This window comes from Drosophila montana, unplaced genomic scaffold, assembly GCF_035044405.1.
Source record: "Drosophila montana isolate Dmon_TW-CO22-7 unplaced genomic scaffold, ASM3504440v1 contig_1687_1, whole genome shotgun sequence".
In the NCBI taxonomy this organism is placed as follows: Eukaryota; Metazoa; Arthropoda; class Insecta; order Diptera; family Drosophilidae; genus Drosophila; species Drosophila montana.
In genome coordinates this window covers 601,862-623,330 of record NW_026996616.1, presented here as the reverse complement: position 1 = coordinate 623,330, position 21,469 = coordinate 601,862, and the positions used below count along the sequence as shown (strand labels likewise).

Sequence of the window (21,469 nt, the reverse complement as noted above, 5' to 3'; positions counted from 1 at the left end):
CAGCTGACGACGTGTCTGTCGGAGCTTTAAGCGCATCTTTACCCACATTTTATGCATTGCGACGTCACATCAAATGGCAATTGGTGCGTCTGGAGACACACACACACACACACTGAGACACACACTGAGACACACACACATAGAGCAACTGTCAATCATGCTTGGCTTGTGGCAAGTGGGGCTACAGTCCGGGCACAATTCGGGCAATTCGCGTTTCGTTAGCGCGTCGCACGGCCCAAAAATACGAAAAATAGTCATTACGTTTAACTAACGAGAGCAGAGTACAACTAACTAACGGCTGCTAGCGCAGCTACAGCTTTGTTATCTTCAGCTGTTGGCAGTTGGCAGTTGGTTAATTGCCTGAATTTTCAGCACATTTTCAGTGCATTTGTCAGCACACACGACGCGACGCGACGCGACAATTAGAGAGCGCTTCGCTATTTGCCCAACTAAAATTTAATTCAAACTCTTCAAAGACATGCATTTAGATGTGACTAAAAGCTACTAAGGCTGGCAGAAGTACAGGCACACTTTTTTAAACTTCTTTAACTTCTTTTCCTGCTTGGGTACGAAAAGTTTGCGGGCAATCTCTGCTGTGCATTAGTCAGTAATCCATCCTGTTTTAGTAATTATTGTTGGTCCCACGAAACTTTAAATTACTTAAAGTTTAAATTCTACGAATTGCTTTAATTGATTAAAAATAGTTGGAGGAATTAACCCAAAGATAAACCTTCAATTGAAGCTTATATCTCTATAAAAAACTGTTTCTCCTGATTGACTGACTGACTGACTGATTGATTGACTGACTGACTGACTGATTGACTGACTGATTGCTGATCAATTCACAGCTCAAACTGTAAGAGCTAGGCAACTAAAATTATGCCTGTATTTACCTTATGGAGGTGCACGCTAAGGCGTGGTTTTGCCCAATTCCACTCGAATGTGTGGAAAAAACGCGAAAATCGTTTGTATGCAACTTCTTTGTATATTATCCCATCAAACGCATTTTCAAAGATCTTAGTTCAAACTATATTATATATAAATATATGCAAATTACATTTGTTTAAAGGCTTTCAGCAAATCGCCAGCAAAGTATAAACTCTCTTAACTTGTGGAACCGCAGCGTTCCATTGTGACTTCACCAGCCAGTAAAACGTTTAAGAATTACGTATGAAGGAAAATGGAAAAGAGAAGAATTAAGAAGAATCGCAAATGGATTGGCGAGCGTGAAGTATATATTCATCTACGAACTGTGCTCCACTAAAGAAGACTGTCTTTTTTTTTTGAGGAACGAAACTGAAATTTGCACTAAAGCTACCTCTGGGGGGTCAAAAGTGAGCACAAAGACAGAGTGAAGAAAAGAAAGATGGAAAAGAGATGAATAAAGAAGATTTAAGGCAATCAGACGCAGGAAAGGATTGGAGTGTGTGCAGAAGGCTGTTTATTATTTCAAAAACGAAACAAACAAACATTTTTACTTAAGCTACCTTTTGGGTCAAAAGTGATAAAGGCAGCCTGCGAGTAGGGCAAATCAATGAGCAGGGCTTGCATAAACAACTATAAACAACAACGAAATCATATAATTGTGCTTCTCATGAGCCTGCCTGCGCGTCGAACCAATAAGCGGCAAGTGGACGGTTCAAACTCGACAGCATGCAGTCTAATGACTGACTTGCTCTGGTTGAGCTTACCCAGCGGCAAATCGCCGGTTCAAATCCTGCAGCAATATGAATTCTGCTTAACTAAGCGGAAATCAGTTTAGCTTTGAGGCATTCACTTGATGTGCGCACATCGAGGTGCCAATCTCACGTGAGCTCACGTGTTTCCAAGTGCAAAAATGCTGAAATATTTATCTTCTTCTTCTCGCAATCGCAACAACAATTAAAGGCAGGTGAAGAGTCTCTTGGCGCTGGCGGCAAAAAGCCTGCAAAAAATTATCCCAAAGAGAAGCGACAAAGCGCGCCATCTGAAAATGCGGAAAATGTGCACAGAGAAAAACCAAAAAAAAAAAAAAAAAAACTGCCTATCGTATATCTAAGTGCACAGCAGCATTAGACAATAAATTTGTGTTTGTTTTTATTATTATTTGTATTATGATGTGGTTTTTTTTTTGCTTGCTTTCGATTTTGTGTTTTTTTAACCAGAGACAACTGGCAACAACAATTGGCGCTGGACCGTGATGAAGGTGTTGTAAGGTGTTGTTTACATGCAACAACAACAACAACAACAACAACAACAACAACAAACAACAACTGAAATTAAACTCGAATCAAAAGCGAACAAAGTAAAGGTAATTCAAAAAATCGGGTAATCAGGCATGCGGGTGTTAAAATTATTACACAAGACAATTGGCTAACTAACAGACCCCCTACCGCAGCGCCACCTGTCGGCCAGATATGCAACCAACACACACACACACACACACACACAATGCGATTTCAAGTCTCGAGTTACGGTTTTGCATGTTAGGCACCAATAAAGAACTAGCCATGGATGGGGAGGGGCAAGGAAGGGGGGAAACAAGCAAAGTTTCTTTTTGAAATACCCTGCATGCATAGTTAGAGTCTAACGGGTATAAACAACTTGTTGAATCTCATTGAACTCGGGAACTACAAGAGCTGGCATCAGAAAATTGATTAATTAAGTTAATATTTATTTATACATATATATATATATTATAATTTGGCTCTTTGAAGCCAGAAAACTTTAAAACCTAGAGTTAGCCTCAAATGGAGCAAAGAAACTCTTTCGAATTTTAACAGCAATTTTGTACTGTTTTATACCCTTGTAAAGGGTATCATCATTTTGTCATAAATATATTTTAGATCATCATCAACAGACGAGTTGATATAGAAATGTCCGTCTCTGTCCGTCTGTCTGTCTGTCTTTTTCTATGCGAACAAGTCTCTCAGTTTGAAAGCTATCCTCTTGAAACTTTGCATAGGTCCGTCTTTCTATTTCTGGCAGTAGATATATCGGATCGGACCAACATATCATATGGCAATCGTAGGAACAATGGGTCCAAGAGCATGTTAAAAAATGCTCGTAATTGAGGAATATCAAAGTAAGCTAGGTCTGTTTGCGGAAAGCACAGCTAACAGCACGGAAATAGATTGCGATTACAGGGTATCTGGCAGTGCAAAGCCAAACCAATTCAAATGAGAATGTCTTAAACTAGGACTTTTAGTTAGTTGCTTGCTTATCAAATATATTTAAACAGACAGCCATGAGATACGTTGCAATCTTAACTCGATACTTTTGACGTTCTAAATGCACAAAAAAAAAAAAATAGTACACTGAGCGCCAAAAAGTATCGCACATTAATAAGAGCCAAATGCAATCACTTAGCTGAAGGTGTCAGGTTCTTGTCAAATGGGCTCAGCTCTGGGCTCGGGCACTCGAAAAGCGAATTGGGATCGTGTTTTTATACCCTGAACCCATTGAAAATGGCTAAAGAGGGTATAATGTATTTGTGCAAATGTATGTAACAGGCAGAAGGAAGCATCAATAGCCGAGTCGATCTAGCCAAATCCGTCTATCAGTCCGTCCGTCTGTCCGTCCGTCCGTATGTATGAACGCAAGGATCTCAGATCCTATAAGAGCTAGACTTGCAATTTTAGCTGTAGGTCCTCCTAGTCCTCGCGCAGATCGAGTTTGTTTCCGATATTCGATAACTTGCCCCGTTTCCAAGTAATCGATAAAAATCGATATCGAAACCTTGTTTTTTTGAGCAATTTTGGTAAATAATATGAGCTAGAGTCACCAAACTTGACATGTAGCTTCTAGAATAGCATATATATATCAAGTATCTTTCATTTTATACCTATCGCCTGTCGGAAGTAGAGGGTGCAGGGTATCCCCTAGTCGGGAGCTCTCGACTAGAACCTCTTAGTTGTTTGTTTTTGATTTTATTATTTATTTCTTTTTGGGTGAACGGTGAGCGACATTTAGAAACGTTGTCGGTTTGATATTTAGCCAAATAGGCTCAAGAATTTATGGCACCAAAGCGAGCTGATTGTGGGTGCAGCGAAAAATTTAAATGAGGTTTTTTTTTTTTTGGGGCGGATCTGGTAAATGCCAGCGAGTACAAAAGGCGACAAGTCGTTGGAAATGATGGCAAAGATTTTTGCGTTACGCTTCGGCGATCATCTCCTGTCCCCCAGGCAAACAACTCTGGACACAACTTTCACTCGAAATAAAGTTGTCGTCGTCGTTGTTGTTGTTGCTGCGGGCCTTCGGGGGCGATTTGGATACTTAGCTCTGCATGGTGGCCCATTGTCTGGCTGGGGAACGACGCCCCCCCCCCTCCCCTCCTCTCTCTCCATCCCGTTGATGGCAAACGCATTCGTCATGCCTGTAAAGTAACCACAAACCAAATAACAATAGCAACCATTTGCCATTTTGAACTTCATTTGCAGCTTGATCGTCATCAACAAGAGCCAACATCATCATCATCATCATCATCATCATCAGCTCAACTCATCAGCGCTTGTAAACGAGGCTGGGTACAAGCTCTTGCCAAAGTGTTTTTTAATTATTATTATAAATAAATTCGCAATAAACAAAAAACTAAAAATAAAAATGTACAAGAAATGAGTTGGCAAATTGTTGTTGTTGTAAGATGATCCCCCCCTGTCAATAAGTAAGAGTACGCCGTCGTCGGGAGTGCACGACTAGCAGATGCCCTGCTCCCAGCTGCCACATCGTTTATGGGAAATGCATTCTTAATTGACTTTATTGTTTTAAGTCAGATTTTGATGACATTTTCAAGGCTTCAAACCAACCTTAACCCAGACGCAAGAGTTTAACTTTAAAAATACGTTTTTTCTTCAAACAAATTTCCCAAAGAATGAAATGTTATTCAGCTGAATGTGGTATAAAGGAATCTACATACCAAATTTGGGTTTTATAGCTCCAATATTCCTCGAGTTATGCTCAAATAAACATGCCTCCAAATCGATATTTATCGATATTATGCAAATTAAAGTAAGTAAATCTTATAGGATAAGCTTTAAAGATAAGTTCTCTTTGCAAGTTTTTGGGGAGAACATGCCTCCAAATCGATATTTATCGATATTATGCAAATTGAAGAATTCGAAAACCGAATTGATAAGTTTTTTAGTATAAGCTTTTAAAATAGAGATTTTTTACAAGTTAAAGTGATAAAGTCCTAAGCTGCATATCGAAGATATCGAAAAGGAATCGATCAGCTTTTTGTGATTACCTTTAAGAATAAGCTACATATATTTTTTTTAATTTTTGGCAAGAGCTTCGCGCGGGTCGCAAAAGCTTCGATATATTCCCAAGTTAAATATGCAATACAAAAATCGAAATGCCAAGTTTGGTTTCAATAGCTCCAATATTCCGCGAGATATGATTTAAATACAATGTCGCACAATCGATATTTATCGATATTGCGCACATTGAAGATATATACAAGAATACAGATTTCGTATATAAAGGCTCCCTACCAGTTAAAAGGGAAAATAGACGGCTATTGATACTGATCGAGAATATATATATGAAAAAGGGCTCAAATGCATCTGCTATGAGTTGCACATTTCCAGGCAAAATGCAGGCACTCTCTACAACGTTAAGAAGGTTAAAATATAACAGTTAATACATATCATTTATATAGGCATAGGGAAAGCAAGTTGATATATATACAATTGATATAGCTATAGGGAAAGCAAGTTGTGTGGCTTAACACAAAACTATATAGTATGAGAATCAAGACTCGAAATTGCTTGCCACTTTCCCTAAGTGCTGGCACAGTTTTGGCATACCCTTTCATTAGGCCACTTACAGGGTAATAAAATACCTTGCAGCTTACTATCTGCAAGTGGATATCAAACATAGAGCAGATACTAATTGTTTAAGGTAATTACAGTTGAAAGATTTGCCGCACTTTGTGTTGTGCATTAGCGAAAAGGGCGCATGGAAGAGGAATACGAATAAGTGGAAAAATTATTTGAACTAATGAAAAACCAAATTGGAAAACTTGACCCAAGTCACAATAATAGCTTCTATCTGTTGCGGGGGCTGTTCAGCCATTCCCATTTGAATGTTTTGTGATTGTTTTTCTATCTTTGTTTTGGCATTTTTCTTGTGCGGCTTTTTGGTTGTTGGCTTTTTTTTTTTTTTTTTTTAAGGCTGACATTTAAAGTTTAAGAGGCCAGCGCCAGAGTTATGGCCAGAGCGGCAGCAAGTGCTATACGCCAGAATGTTTGCTAAAATATTAAGTAAACACATATTTGAATAGCATGGAACCCGTCCCGCTCCCGTCCCGCTCCCTCCCTCTCCCTAGGAGCTGGCTAAAGTTTTTCGACTGAAGCTTCCTTTTGGCCCGAAAGTGAGCACTGGGAAGGGCTTTTGTTAAAGTTGATCTCCAAGTGCGGAAAATATTGGTCAACGTTTCCAACAAAAACATCAGCAAGGCCATGACGTCGAACCAACAAGCGGCAAGTCGCTGGCTCAAATCTATATATTTCATTAATTTGTTATTATTCACAAAAATGTTGCTTTGCTTTAACGAAAGAAGACATAAAAAGAAGAACAACTTCAGCTTCAATTCCAATTTTCAAAATTGATTTATCAGCAAGTATAAACAGATGATGGCTTTATGCTTGACCAGGCACGATCATAATTATCGAATGTCATTGGGCTAAATTGTTTTAAGTGGAGCTGGTCTAAACAATTAGCAGCAGTAAGGCCTAAAGCGGCGCCAACCTTCGCGCTGAGCCAGACGGAAGAACTTGAAAACTTGAAACACCAGAAATGCCAGAAAACTTGGTAGCACTTGAAAAGCCCGAAGTTCAACGCGACTTTTACTCCATCAGGCAATTAATTATAATTTTAGCACATATTTCATGTTTTTTCAGTTTCTTCTCATATATATGTTTCCTAATGAGCTTTTATAGGGTATATGTATATGTAGAACTAGTTTTAAGCGCTGCCTGCATAAGTCATAAATAACTTGCCTTGTCATGCATTAGTCGACCTGCAGTGCACAGCCCGCCCCCCCCTCTTCCCCTTCCCCCTCCTCTATCCCACTAACGCCCCCAAGTTGCCTGCTCGTTGTTTTAGTTATTTCAAATGCAATAACTAAGTATCTGAGCATATCGAAAAGATACATAAATGTATCTGAAAGATACGCGGCTTCAACTTCGTGTGGTTTGTTTTTTCTCTCCAGTTTTTCTATTTTCTAAGCATTTTGTTTCATTTTCATCATGACATTTATTCCGCATTCTTGCAACCTGATTTAGGCTTGGTGTTGTTGTTGTTGTTGTTGTTGCTGCTGTTGCTGGTGTCGCGGGTTCAGACTTTAGCTCTGTGTTTAAGTTTAGCTCTGGCTCAGTTTCAGCCATCGTGTGCACTTTAGCGCTCAGCTTTGTTGCCGCACCAGCTCGCCAAATTCGTCGATAAGATCGTGCAAAATACTGTGGCATGTTTTTGATACCCTATAACCATCATGCATGGGCATATCAAGCCGTACAGGTCATCAAACATATATATATATACTTATATATTGTCATACACAGAACTTTTTTTCTTCTCTTCCTGTTTTTCTATTTTTTATATTTACGAGATATCCAATAAGAGCTATATTTATTATTATTATTTTTATTATTATTATTACTGTTATTATTATTATTTTTAAAATTATTAATATTATTATTGTTTTTGTTATCATTATTATTATTATTTTTATTATTATAATTATAATTATAATAATAATAATAATTATATAATTTTAATTATGATTATAATTATAATTATAATTATAACTATTATTATTATTATTATTATTATCATTATCATTATCATTATCATTATCATTATCATTATCATTATCATTATCATTATCATTATCATTATCATTATCATTATCATTATCATTATCATTATCATTATCATTATCATTATCATTATCATTATCATTACCATTATCATTATCATTATCATTATCATTATCATTATCATTATCATTATCATTATCATTATTATTATCATTATCATTATCATTATCATTATCATTATCATTATCATCATCATTATTATTATTATCAATATTATTTTTATTTTAATTTTTATTATTATTATCACCAAGTTCATTATCATTATTAATATTATTATTTATATTTATTTAATTATACAAAAACTACTTTAGTCTCCTAGAGGGTATTTACTAGTCGACCACTTTCAATTAGTGCATTCTGACATGTATTTTTGTTGAGCGTTTTGCTGTTTAAACGTTTTAAATTGTTTTTCAAAATAATTGTTTGTCTTGAGCTAGCAAATACTTCGTATTTTTTCTGAAAATTCTTCATCATTACAAAACATTTTCTATAGTTGGTCCTCCACGGTCACTTTGATAATAAACAACTGTTTATCGCGAGCGCTCTCAGCTGTCAGCACTTGCTTGTTTTAATTAGCATACCATCATTCTCATGTCATTCAATGTCGCAAACATTCACAAACACATTCTCTTCTAACATTTGCATGTGCTCCAGTGTCACTTTTTATGCCTGGCCACAATAAGCTCGTGTAGCATAGCACGTGCTGTGTGCATTGAACTTAATATTATCATCATCATGCCGAGTTATCTACTCATCATCATCATCATCATCATCATTTACATCGTCAACATCATCTTCATCGTTTGCATTGCAAAAAAAAAAAGCCCATTTGAATGTCACGTATCTATCTGAATGCATTGGCTTTTGCTGTGACCTGGCAACGGCCGTGCTTTATGTTATTTCTCTTTCTTTCTTTCATTTTTTTTTCTAAATATATTTTCTCTTTCTTCTTCAAATCGCCAATCGATGTTGAAAGCGCTGAAATGAAATGCTACAAGATCTCAACTCAGCACCTCAACTCAATCTTTGGCTGTGACTTGACTCTGCGCCTCAACCTCGATCAGAGGCCTCTTGTTGGATTTTTATTTGCTTTGGGTAATAGCCACAGCTCATGGCTGTGCTTTGTGTCAGGCCAAAATGACTTTTGACACTCTTTTATATTATTATAGTTTGTTAAGTTTTTTTTAAAACCATACTATACTATACTATACACTCAGCAAAAGGTTGGTGAACGTGAGCTCAAAATCATGTAAAAGCCTTGGCATAAACTCAAATGAAAATAATATCTCCTGGGTAGAGATTAAACTATCAAACTCTATGATATGTTGTATAGAGAGAAATAATAGTATACATATATATAACCAAACATAACTTTAGATAACCTTACATAGTCATGCTATAATCTAGCCCAACCTAACATATTCTTAACATACCCCTACATAACATTAACCTAACAGAATCCATCATAACATAACCTAACAGAACCCAATATACAATAACCCTGAATAACCATTACATAGCCATTACATAGCCATAACATAACCACACTCTGACTTACCATAATCCTGAAATAACATAACATAGCCTTACTAAAACGTAACCTTAAACAACCAGAACATAACCTAAGATTACCTAACATAACCTTTACATGCCATACCATAACATAACGTGAAACATAGCCTTAAATAGCCATAACATAACCCAAGAAAATCTTACCTAAGCATACTGTAATCTAACATAACCTTAACATAAGTTTACATATTCCTCACATAACCATAACAGAACCTTAATATGCACAAAGCCTATCGAAACATAGATGTTATGCTCCTGAAAATATGTCTGTGTGAAAATATCAACTGTTGAATCGGGTTTGTATTATCTATATAGATAATAAAACATTGTAGTTTGGAATATGTCTCAGCGTTTTTATTTGGCAACATTTTCAAATTATTTTCGCAACACTTTCGCAGTGTAGTGATTTCTTGCAGTGTAGCCAACTTGAGCAACATTAGAAATTTTCAATTGATGTCTGTTGATTCAGGTGAAAACTTTTACTACTTCTGGCAAAATTTTCGCACTTGCCATTTGTTAACTTTTTTATTTGAAAGGCTTTCTGCATGAAAGGGGCGGGTGAAGTGAGGCGGCGGGGGGGGGGGGGGGGGCGGGGGTTATGGTGGCCTAAGGGCGACATTTGGCACTTGAACAATGTCTGGGCATTTTTGAAATTTGTATGAGGCTTACGTAAAGTAAATCGGAACCTGGACTGAAACTGAGCCGCGAGCTTGGGCTTGGACTTGACCAGAGCCGAGCCGAGCTGAGCTGAGCTGAGCTGAGCTGAGCTGAGCAACAGCAATTGTTGTGCAATTTATCTTTATTTAATTGAACTTTTACTTTCGACTCGTTGTTGTTGTTGTTGTTGTTGTTGCCTGTCGTGAACGCGTTTCATAAATTGCAAATAATTTTTCAGCCAACATCAACTTGTAAAGTGGAAAGAAAAGAAGACAAAAATAAAAAAATAAGAAATAAAGACCAGAGTATTGGACATGGGTTCGACAACAGCTCTTCGATCATAAATGCACATATGTATGTGTGTGTGTGCATGTGTGTGTGTGTGAGGTATGCTAATCCGGTAAATCAATTGATGTGCGCCGCGGGCGCTTATAAAAATCGATATAAATTATTAATTCAAAACAATGCAAAGCAAATCAAGAAAAAAAAAAAATAAAGTAAATAAATACAAAAAAATGAAAGAGGGAAAGAGATTTTGAAAAAGCCGGCTTCAAAAAGCGGCAAAGAAAAGTTTCCGAAAAGTGTCAAGCAGAAAGAAAACGTTGTGTGTGTGTGTGTGGGGCGTGCACGACTACAAGATACCCTAAGCTCTGTGACAAGCTGCTGTTACAAATATTCCAGCTGCATTCTATACATACATACAAATAATACACACACACACACACACACACGCACATCACAAGCTGCTTCTTCTTCCTCTCTTAACAACACACACTATACTATATATAAGAAAAATGCAGCCTTGCTTAACTTCGGATCTTATAGTCCGATCTTGATGAAATTGTCAAGACCTAAAAATGGCATTGGAAAGTTTGTGAATATACCAAAGACCCCGGCTTTATCTAGGAAAATTGGTTTTCTTATTCAATTTTTGATGGAAATGGAGAGAATTATGCAAAAAAATAAAATATTTAACATCTGTGTATGCTAGACTAAAGCAAACATAGGGAATTTTGTCGAGCTATGCTTAGAAAACCAAGTTTCCAAATCGATTTTTATCGTTATTATTTAACTGTGCAAAAATATCAATAATATATATATGCTCTATGGATTAGAAATTGCTGTCTATTACACATTATTATTATTGAACTGTGCAAAAATATCAAGAATATATATATGCTCTATGGACAAGGAACTGGTTCAATGGGTTCAAAAAAAGCTATTTTTGTATCAGCTCATAATATGCTCTGTCCATTTAATTGACTAAACGAGACGCAGAATTCAATTGGCCTTTAATTGAACGAACGCAACTAGACACAAGCTGATTATGAGATCATTTTCACACTTAAATGAGATACTTGTTAAGATTAAAGACACACAATAATTCCACGACGATGAAAAGTGACATTCAAGTTTGTGTTCCAAGTCTTTTGTTTGCCTTTGTTGGCTTCTTTTTTTTTTTTGGCTGGCCAAAATCTTGGATAACATTTATAATGGCAGCTTATTATTTTAGATATTAGCTCATGAAATATCTCGAAGCAATGGAAAATTGCTTTTTTGCGAACTTGAAGTTTTAAATGAAATTTAAGAATGTCTTAAAAGTAGTTTATAAAATGGTAGAAAGAAAGATATTTTTATATTGCAGAGAAATAGACAGACATGGGCGAGAAAATCAGGAATATATAATATATATTTTACTCTCAGAAAGTATATTAATCAAACTTCCTTTGAGGACTGAGAGCGAACGAATGAGGATTATATTATGGGGATTATGTTATCCATCATTCAATTTGTAATTAAGGCAGGATATTTAGCTTAATGAAGAGCTCGTTGTGTCTTATTTAAATTAAATGGAGTCTAAGACTATTTACAATATCTCTTACGGCTTAAAGAATATACTCTCACTTAGAAAAAATAACCCAGAAAAGGAATAAATCATTAAAATCAATAAAGAACAAGTAAGAGGTTCTAGTCGGGAGCTCCCGACTAGGTGATACCCTGCACCCTCTACTGCCGACAGGCGATAGGTATAAAATCAAAGATACTTGATATATATATACTATTCTAGAAGCTGCATGTCAAGTTTGGTGACTCTAGCTCATATTATTAACCAAAATCGATCAAAAACAAAACAGGATTTCGATATCGATTTTTATCGATTACTTGGAAACGGGGCAAGTTATCGAATATCGGAAACAAACTCGATCTGTGCGTGCACTAGGAGAACCTACAGCCAAAATTTTAAATCTCTAGCTCTTATAGGTTCTGAGATCCTTGCGTTCATACATACGGACGGACGGACAGCCGGACGGACGGACATGGCTAGATCGACTCGGCTGTTGATGCTGAGCAAGAATATATAAACTTTATGGGGTCGGAGATGCTTCCTTCTGCCTGTTACATACATTTGCACAAATACATAATACCCTTTTTAGCCATTTTCAGGGTATAAAAAGGAATATTGTTGCTTTCGTCTTTCATCAGCTTTGTGATCTGTGAACCAACGCATAAACTAGCTACTACGGCTGAGTCTGTGTAATGACAAACAGCTTTATACAAAGAGATAAAGAGTATCTGTCCAGTCGTTGCAGACACTCTGTCTCATAGATTCGATCCGACAAAAGTTGCCCTGAAATCGGAATACCTAGGCCAATTAATCATAAGCAAAGTGCAGCTAATGATGCCATGAGAGATGCGTAAAGCACCCGTAAGAGAAGTGAACTCTGTGTAATTCGACTTTTACAGCTATGCAGATAATACAGGATGCAGTTTCTGCAGGGTTCGAGGCTCAGGAATCGCGGGTCACGGTTTGATAGCTCAACAAATGACTGGCCGATTGCTGTCAGCTTCGAGACATGAATTATAGCTCGCTTGTTGTGCCATTTTCCCAAAGGGGAGCGAAGAGAGAGGCGAGAAAAGAGAAGCGCAGAAGAGAGCGAAAAAATGGGGAAGGTGCAATAACAATACGCTTTCATTAACTTAAGCCACGTGCTTGGCCATCGCCTTTTGCCGCTGTTGTTATCGGCCTTTTAGGCCGCTTTCTGTCCGATTTTCGGAATACCCTAACTCCTTTGAATGTGGCTAAAAACGGGTATATTGCCGTTGTGCAAATGTATGCAACAGGCAGAAAGAGTTGTATTGTCATGTCACTTATTATTCCGATAACTGTCTCAAATCCGATTGAATCTAAGAATCTATCTAAAAAAAGTAATAAACGATTTACAGCCTGGGTTAACCAAGGACATCTCGAGGAAACTTGAAACTGTGCATTAACTATTGGGGCTAGTTAGTTGTCGATAATTATCGATAATTTAAATTGATAAAGTTCAAACAATCTTAAGGGTAAACTATTCTCGGATGCGTCTACATAAATAAATGCTCTGTCTCTAGCTTTCGTTATCGGCAATTATTGCTAAAACCGTTCTGAAAGTCGATTTATGTTTATCGATTTTGGGACCACTTACATTTCGATAATTATCGATAGTTTAAGTTTATATAGATAATAATATTTTACTCCCAAGCTACATCTCTTAACTCTCAGCCGATTTCAATAGCCTTTAGAATATATAGACTTTTGATTTACGGCATGATCGGACAATAAAGATAAGAGTTAGTTTATAGTCAAGTTTTCTAGTTGTGGAACTAGGGCAGTCCAAAGCTGATTACAGGGTATTTGCTCGTCGCACACGCCCACGCACACAGAGACACACACATTTCAAGTTCAGTGCATATAGAGCTGAGGCTGAAAGTGAAGCTGAAGTTGAAGTGCCTGCGCCCTCAGCTACAGCTTCCAAATTCAACTCGAGCTGCCACCTGCAGCAATTTCAAGGTGTCGATAAAGCTGACGATGACGATGATGACGATGACGATGATGATGATGACGATGATGATGATGATCGCGCTGATAATGAAGCTGGCGGCAGCTGTAGCTGTAGAAAGCCAAAGCCGTCAAGTGTCTTGACCCTCATTAATTCAAGTAAGCCGCAAGTCGAATTCGCGAAAAAAAAGACTTACAACAAACAGAAGAAGAAGAGAGAAAAAAACGGTTTCAGTTTCAGTTGGGAGTTGGTTTGGTTAGCGGGGGAAATAATAAAACTAAAAAACCGAACAAAAAAAAAAAAAACAGTTTTCTTGGCCCGGTGCGCAATTAACATACGTAATTTATTGAAATTCAATTTTTTGATTTCATTTGGGTTTTTGGCTTCTTGGCCGGCCGTGTTTTCACTTTCGTTCGGCATCCGAAAATTCCAAGCATCCGGCCAAAGTGTTGCCAACCAGTTTACAGCGATCTCTCGGACCGCGAGGCCCGGCGAGGCCTGACTGACTGCCCGCTTACCACGATTATTGTGATTATTATTGGCCCGGCTAAGAGGCGGCGGCGGCGGCGGCAGCGCGAAACCTCAAAACACAAACACACACACACACACACACACACACACACACAGCTACAAATTGAAAACGAAAGTGAAAATGTTTTAAAAGGCGCTGGCGACAAAAAATGTCAAGCAAAAGAAAAGGCCAACCAAAGACAGACTGAGAGAGACTGGTCTAGTCGGGCGTGCCCGACTAGGAGATGGCCTCAGGCCATACACACATACATGCACGCACGAGCACACATACACAGTCACGCATGCGCACTTCTTCTTCTTCTTCTTCTTCGCTCAGCACTATACTTTGAGAACTGCATTCTTGATTAACTTCGGTATTTGTGGTCCGATCTCGATGAACTTTACAGGTTATCAATATTACACGCAAGTGTGTGTGCATACCGAAGCAGAAGTCTCTTGCTTTTGAATAGAGTTTTATTTAGCAATTTTATAGAATTGGGGCGATAAGCTGCATATATCATATGAGAAGCTACATATGAAGTTTGGTGCATCTAGCTATCATGTTCTTCGAGCTATGCTAAAAGAACGAGGTCTCGAAATCGATAATTATCGATAATTTGTAAGCAGAAGTATATACATAAGATAATTTGATGAGTAGAATATATATATTATTCAAATCTGAAGACTTTTAGCCTTTATAATCATGGATATATCGAATCAGCTCAACTCAGCTCGACTTTATGGTTCCAAACTAGGTCTCAAAATCGATATTTATCGATAAGTTGTAGGTGGTATATATATAACAAAATGTTGATGAGGATATATATTATTCAAATCTCAAGACTTTTAGCCTTTATAGTCATGGATATATCGAATCAGCTCAACTCAGCTCGACTTTATGGTTCCAAACTAAGTCTCGGAATCGATATTTATCGATAAGTTGTGGGTGATATGTATATGACAAAATGTTGATGAGGATATATATTATTCAAATCGCAAGACTTTCAGCCTTTATAGTCATGGATATATCGAATCAGCTCAACTCAGCTCGACTTTATGGTTCCAAACTAGGTCTCAAAATCGATATTTATCGATAAGTTGTAGGTGGTATATATATAACAAAATGTTGAGGAGCATATATATTATTCAAATCGCAAGACTTTTAGCCTTTATAGTCATGGCTATATCGACAAAGCTCAACTCAGCTCGACTTTATGGTTCCAAACTAGGTCTCAAAATCGATATTTATCGATAAGTTGTAGGTAGTATATATATAACAAAACGTTGAGGATATATATTATTCAAATCTCAAGACTTTCAGCCTTTATAGTCATGGATATATCGAATCAGCTCAACTCAGCTCGACTTTATGGTTTCAAACTAGGTCTCAAAATCGATATTTATCGATAAGTTGTAGGTGGTATATACATATATAACAAAATGTTGAGGAGCATATATACTTATTATTCAAATCTTAAGACTTTTAGCCTTTATATAGTGCTGCAAATTTCTGGCTCTGACACACATTTGCACATAACACCCATAACACCCACGATTCAACCATTTCCAATGGGAACAGGGTATAGAGTGAAGAAAAAATCAAATAAAGAAAGAGACACACACACACACACACACACACACACAAAACAGCAGAAGATTGCATAGATCGTGCTGGCCAAACGTTCAAAATGCTGTAAATTAAGTTGGCGATTTGTTGTTAGGTGAAATCTCGCGTCTTCAACTGTGGCTGCTGCTGCTGGTGCTTCTTCTTCTTCTTCTGCTCTTCACTTCCATTCTCCATTGCCATTTTCATGTGCAGCTCAGCTCTGTGTGTAGAAAACTGCAGACCCACCTGCTGGCGTCCAACTTTTACCCATTTACCATTTTGGCCAAAAATTCGGGTATTTGAAGGCCAGCAGGTTAGGCTGAATTGACCCCACAGTTGACTAGTGGACCGCGGGGGATGTTGTTGTGGGAGGAGGTGCAAGCTATTGGCATTCCAATCAATCACGTGATTTTTGTGTCTCTTATTTCACTTGAAACTCTGATTGGACAAACGCTTCGACCTGCCATATTTGGCAATATCTTTGACTACATTTTTAATCCTACTCAACGGCCAGCGCCGAATCCTAATTTTATGGCAACAGCTGAAGCAAGAGAGCATAGTTTGCTTTAACGAAGACGAACATTAAATACCCTTGCCGTAGCAGGCTATTTTAGGGTATAATTGCCAGCGCTTTTCTATCTATGAAAGTAACAAAAGAAAAACTCAAAATGGGGAAAAGTAAAGCTTTCCTATGTAAACTAGATGATATAGTGGGCGGATTTTGAAAAGGTTCTCTTCAGATATTGGAAGCATATAAAAACTGGCTACTGCACAGTTTGATGAAGATATCTCGAGAAGTACAAAAGTTGTTCATACAAAAACTCAAATTTCGACCGACTGTTCCTATGGGAACTATATATATGTATATATATATATATATAGTGAAAGCAGAGCTGATCTTATTGAGCTCTTCATATAATGCGACTAAATTGAAATACCCTTGGAAAGAGTATAGTATACACATATATATTTTGTATGTATCCAAGCAAGCTGTGACACGAATTCAACATTCGAGAAACCTGGCCCTGAATTACAGAACAGAACTCATTCAATATTAAACACTTGCTACAACCAAACGGTGCGTGTGCTTCAAAAAATTCAATTTCGAAAATTATAAACAAAAATAAAATGTTAAAAAAATAAAAGAAGTTGTCAATTATATAACTTTTAATAATAAACAAAATTAAATGAAACAAAAAGAACTCAAATATTTTTCAATCAAAAATTAAATTAAAAAAAATTTGTATTAATAATAAAAAACAAAAAAAAAAAAGTGTTTGTAATATAAAAAGTTTTATTAAAAAAAAAAACAACAAAAAAAAATGTTAATCAAATTTTAAGAATATAAATTCTTTAGAAATTTCAACAAAATTTTAATAAATTCTTTAGATTAATAAAAAAAAAAAATTAAGCCAGAAATTTTTTAAATAAAAAAAAAAAAAGAAAATAAATAAATAAAATTTTTTGGGGAATAAAAAAATGCTGAAATAAATAAATAATAAAAAATAAATAGCAAAAAATAAATTTAAAACACACATTAAATTCAAATAAAAATCAATTAAAAATTTTTAAAATTGAAACAAATTAGATTTCAAAGAGATAAAAATTTACCCAAAATTGCTAATTTAAGTTATTTACTTATTTTTGTATAACTTGTTCTCTATTTTGCTGCGTTTCTTGCAGGAACAACTTGCGATCGAACAAAATCCAAGCCAAGATTAGATGCGTACCACAAAAAAAGCGCGTGTTTCGGTGGGCGGCACACGCAAATATTATGCGAAACGGCGTCGCGACAGTCAGATATGCCGACTCCGAAGCCCGAAGAAGAAGTTCAAGCAGGATTTGAAGAGCCTGATCTACAAATATAAGCGTACGGTTAGGCAAAAGGTAACGGAGAGCCGGGCGGAAATCGCCATCTTCAAGTACACCGTGATCAGTGATTTTCTGCAAATGGATCAGGTGTTGCCCATCGGCAAGAAACGCCCCACGCCCAAACGCAGCCAGGCAAACATGCTGAAGAAGTCGATGAAGCGTACGAAGACGAGCCAGTCGCGGGCCGAGATCTGCGAGGAGGATTCCAATCCCAAGTGAGCAGAGCCACAAATTGGCTTAAGACGTTTGCGTTTTGGATCATGTATTAGCTCAACTCTTAAGATGCAACATTTGATTCCAAATTAAAGTTAAGGCTCTTAAAAGAAATCGCAATCTTGTGTGCAACTAATAACTATTAGGGCATACAAGAGTCGGCTTCGGGCGGTTGCAAACAGATCTCGAGAACTAGTTACCAGTTACGCAGAAAATATGGCAACAGCAACGGGAACAGCCATAAAAAACACACGCATTAACTTTGGCCCAAGAGATTGCAAAAGTTGGCAGGAGCTACTTTTTAGGAGAGCTCCATAGTCCGTGCTTGCTGGCATTTAAATCTTAGTCAGATTTGGCATCAATTGGAATTCATATTTTATATATATAGAAATCTTCATTTGCTATATTCAGGCAGAATCTCAAATAGATCGGACTGTAAGCTCCGAAGTTAATCAGGAATGCATTTCTCGTGCATAGAGTGCAGCAGGCAGCTAGAAGTTAGTTCCGCTTGAGGGTATCTCCTAGTCGCGCACTCTCGACTAGCTTCATTTCATAGTCAATTCGGGGACCTGATAATTGGAATTGGAATATATATATGTATATATAATATACTCCTTGAGTCCAACAAAGTTGTATGTTTGAGTTAAATCTACAACTTGGAATGAAGATAATCTTTAAAGATTTGGCTGGTGGCCTCTCGAAAGTTTTTATTGGACTGTGAGCGTGTATTGGGCAGTTTATCAGTTATTCATATTCCTGTCCTGTTATTAAGAGTATGTTGGTCCATATAAAGAAACGTTTGATAAACACCTGCTGTATATCGGAGTCTGGGCTAGATAATCTCACGATTTGATCGGTAGAAAAATATAACTAATATCTTAAATAGAACTTCGGCACAAGTTCGTTTCTGTTAGTGCGCCATTATCTTTTTACGGCACACTCGTTATCTAAATGCAAACTAAACTGAACCGTTTTCAAGCATCTCGAAACATAAACTAACTAAATTCACAAGAACTTTGTGATGGTCGCCTTGAGCTGATGAACAACAAGAACACGATTAGTACGACAGGAAAGTCACGGCTGCCGCTTATCAACAGTTGTGCAAATAAACAAAACAAAACCAATGAAAACAAAACAATTCACAAAAAAAAAAAAAAAACGATACAAAAGTATCTGTTATCTGTTATCAAATGTTGTGTAGACTTTCACTTCAGCTGTTGTCGTGAATATGGCTTTGGTTAAATATTTTGCTACAATTTCAATAAATTGTCATGCATAACGGGCGAGAATGCGAGCTCAACTACAAAATACCCTGTAATGTGTAGGCTTGAGAAATGCTTGGAATCTTAAATAAAAAGCCTGATTAACACTAAAAGAGCTCGTTTAGCTAGAGAAATGCAAAGATTACTTTAAATTTGATCGCATACCAGACTTCGTAACTCCAGCCTTGATAGTTCCCGAGTTCAATGAGTTCAATTTGTTAACTAAGCTTATTTTCGGTTTTAATTGGTTTCTACAAAAACTCGGAGAAACATCGAGAAGCTCCAGTACGAACTTTGCTGCAAAAGTTCCCGAGTTAATTTAGTTTATATAAAGTGAAATATCATTTATAAAAACACTAAATCCTGAGAATTGTTAGTTTACAATGCATTTCTTGCTATGCGCTGATATGTTATGGCAAAAAGACACACACATATCAAATTTGATAGCTCTAGCTCTCATAGTTCTCGAGCTAATATAATATTATATATTGGGGCCTATATCTTTAATTGTGATTGCAGCAAGATCGCAACGATTTGTGGAGGCACTTTGAGCAAAGAAGTAGCTGTATACCAAATTAGGCAGCTCTAGCTCTTACAGTTCCCGAGTTCAATGAGGTCGGATAGGTCTGCTGATCAAATTGTGAGTTTACAATGCATTTCTTGCTATGCGCTGATATGTGATGGCTAAAAGGCGTCCACATACCAAATTTTATAGCTCTAGCTCTTAGAGTTCTCGAGCTGCTATAATATTTATTGGGGCCTATATTTAACTATCAAAGAAGTAGCTGTATACCAAATTAGGCAGCTCTAGCTCTTACAGTTCCCGAGTTCAATGAGGTCGGATAACACACATCTTGAATATAATCTTTAAGCTGAATGCTTTGTATAAGATATGTTATCGCAAGTGCTTCTAGTTTCTGTAGATTACAGGGTATCTAGATTGCATAGCAAACAGGCGGCTGTCATCTCGCGTAGGTGGTCCGCATGTTTGTTTGAACGGGATGCGGGGTGCGGGTTGGGTTTTGGTGCTACATAAAGTAGCAATGATTAAGTATGTTAAACAAAACTTGCAGCATGCAAATCAGAGCCAGGAAATTATTATTACAACTTTTTAACAGCGTTGTCAAATGCACATTTTTCAGTTTTCTCGCTCGCTTGCGTTGTTTTTCTTGACATTTTTGTTTATTTTTTTCTCTCGACTTTTTGGCTTTTCAGTTTTCGTTTTGCCGCTTGCTTTTGAATTCATTAGCAGTACATGGCTTCCGTATTTGGCCACCCGAGCGGTGGAGCCATGGGCCCCGCTTTAGCTTTAGCCAACAATATGGGTCAGAGTCGCGCCGTAAATGGGCCCCAGGCCGTCAAAGCATTTTACAGCTACCTCTTTAGCTGGCAAGCTGGCTAAAGTTAGAAAAATATATAAATAAATATTTTAGTATACCCTGAACCCATTTAAAATGGGTAAAAAGGGTATTATGTATTCGTGCAAATGTATGTAACAGGCAGAAGGAAGCAGCTCCGACCCCATAAATCTAGCCATGTCCGTCTGTCCGTCCGTCTGTCTGAACGCAAGGATCTCAGTACCTATAAGAGCTAGAGACTTGAAATTTTGGCTGTAGGTCCTCCTAGTGCACGCACAGATCGAGTTTGTTTCCGAGATTCGATAACTTGCCCCGTTTGCAAGCAATCGATAAAAATCGATATCGAAATTCTGTTTATTGAGCAATTTCGGCAAATAATAAGAACTAAAATCATCAAACTTGACATGTAGCTTCTAGAATAGTCTATATATATCAAGTACTTATCATTTTATACCTCGCTGTTGGAAGAAGAGGGTACAGGGTATCCCCTAGTCGGGAGCTCCCGACAAGAACATCGTACTTGCTTTTATTTTTGCCAAATCAGTTGGGGGGGGTCGGGTAACAAAATCCAAATGCGCTGCAAGTCGATTTTCTTGCGGTGTCTCGAATTGCCCCCGCCCCGGGCTCAGCTCAACTCAGCTCAGCTCGACGGGGGCATGCTTATGCAAGCCGCATGAGAAGTCAGCTATTCCTTTGGCTTATCAGCAGCGAAACAGTTCCCGGCCACATCTATGGCCGAGGA

At 37.4% G+C, this 21,469-nt stretch overlaps 2 protein-coding genes across 2 annotated transcripts in view; one reads left to right on the top strand and one right to left on the bottom strand.

Annotated features, from left to right (window-relative positions):
• The window catches only part of DAAM (disheveled-associated activator of morphogenesis-like protein), a 42,488-nt gene that overhangs the window by 14,765 nt on the left and 6,254 nt on the right, over positions 1-21,469 (bottom strand). The window lies entirely within an intron of this gene.
• Positions 16,962-18,221, top strand: LOC135440839 (uncharacterized). Its single transcript, XM_064700212.1, has 2 exons — positions 16,962-17,100; positions 17,706-18,221. The coding sequence occupies exon 2, from the start codon at positions 17,745-17,747 to the stop codon at positions 18,111-18,113; it is 369 nt and encodes a 122-aa protein (XP_064556282.1). The 5' UTR covers positions 16,962-17,100; positions 17,706-17,744; the 3' UTR covers positions 18,114-18,221.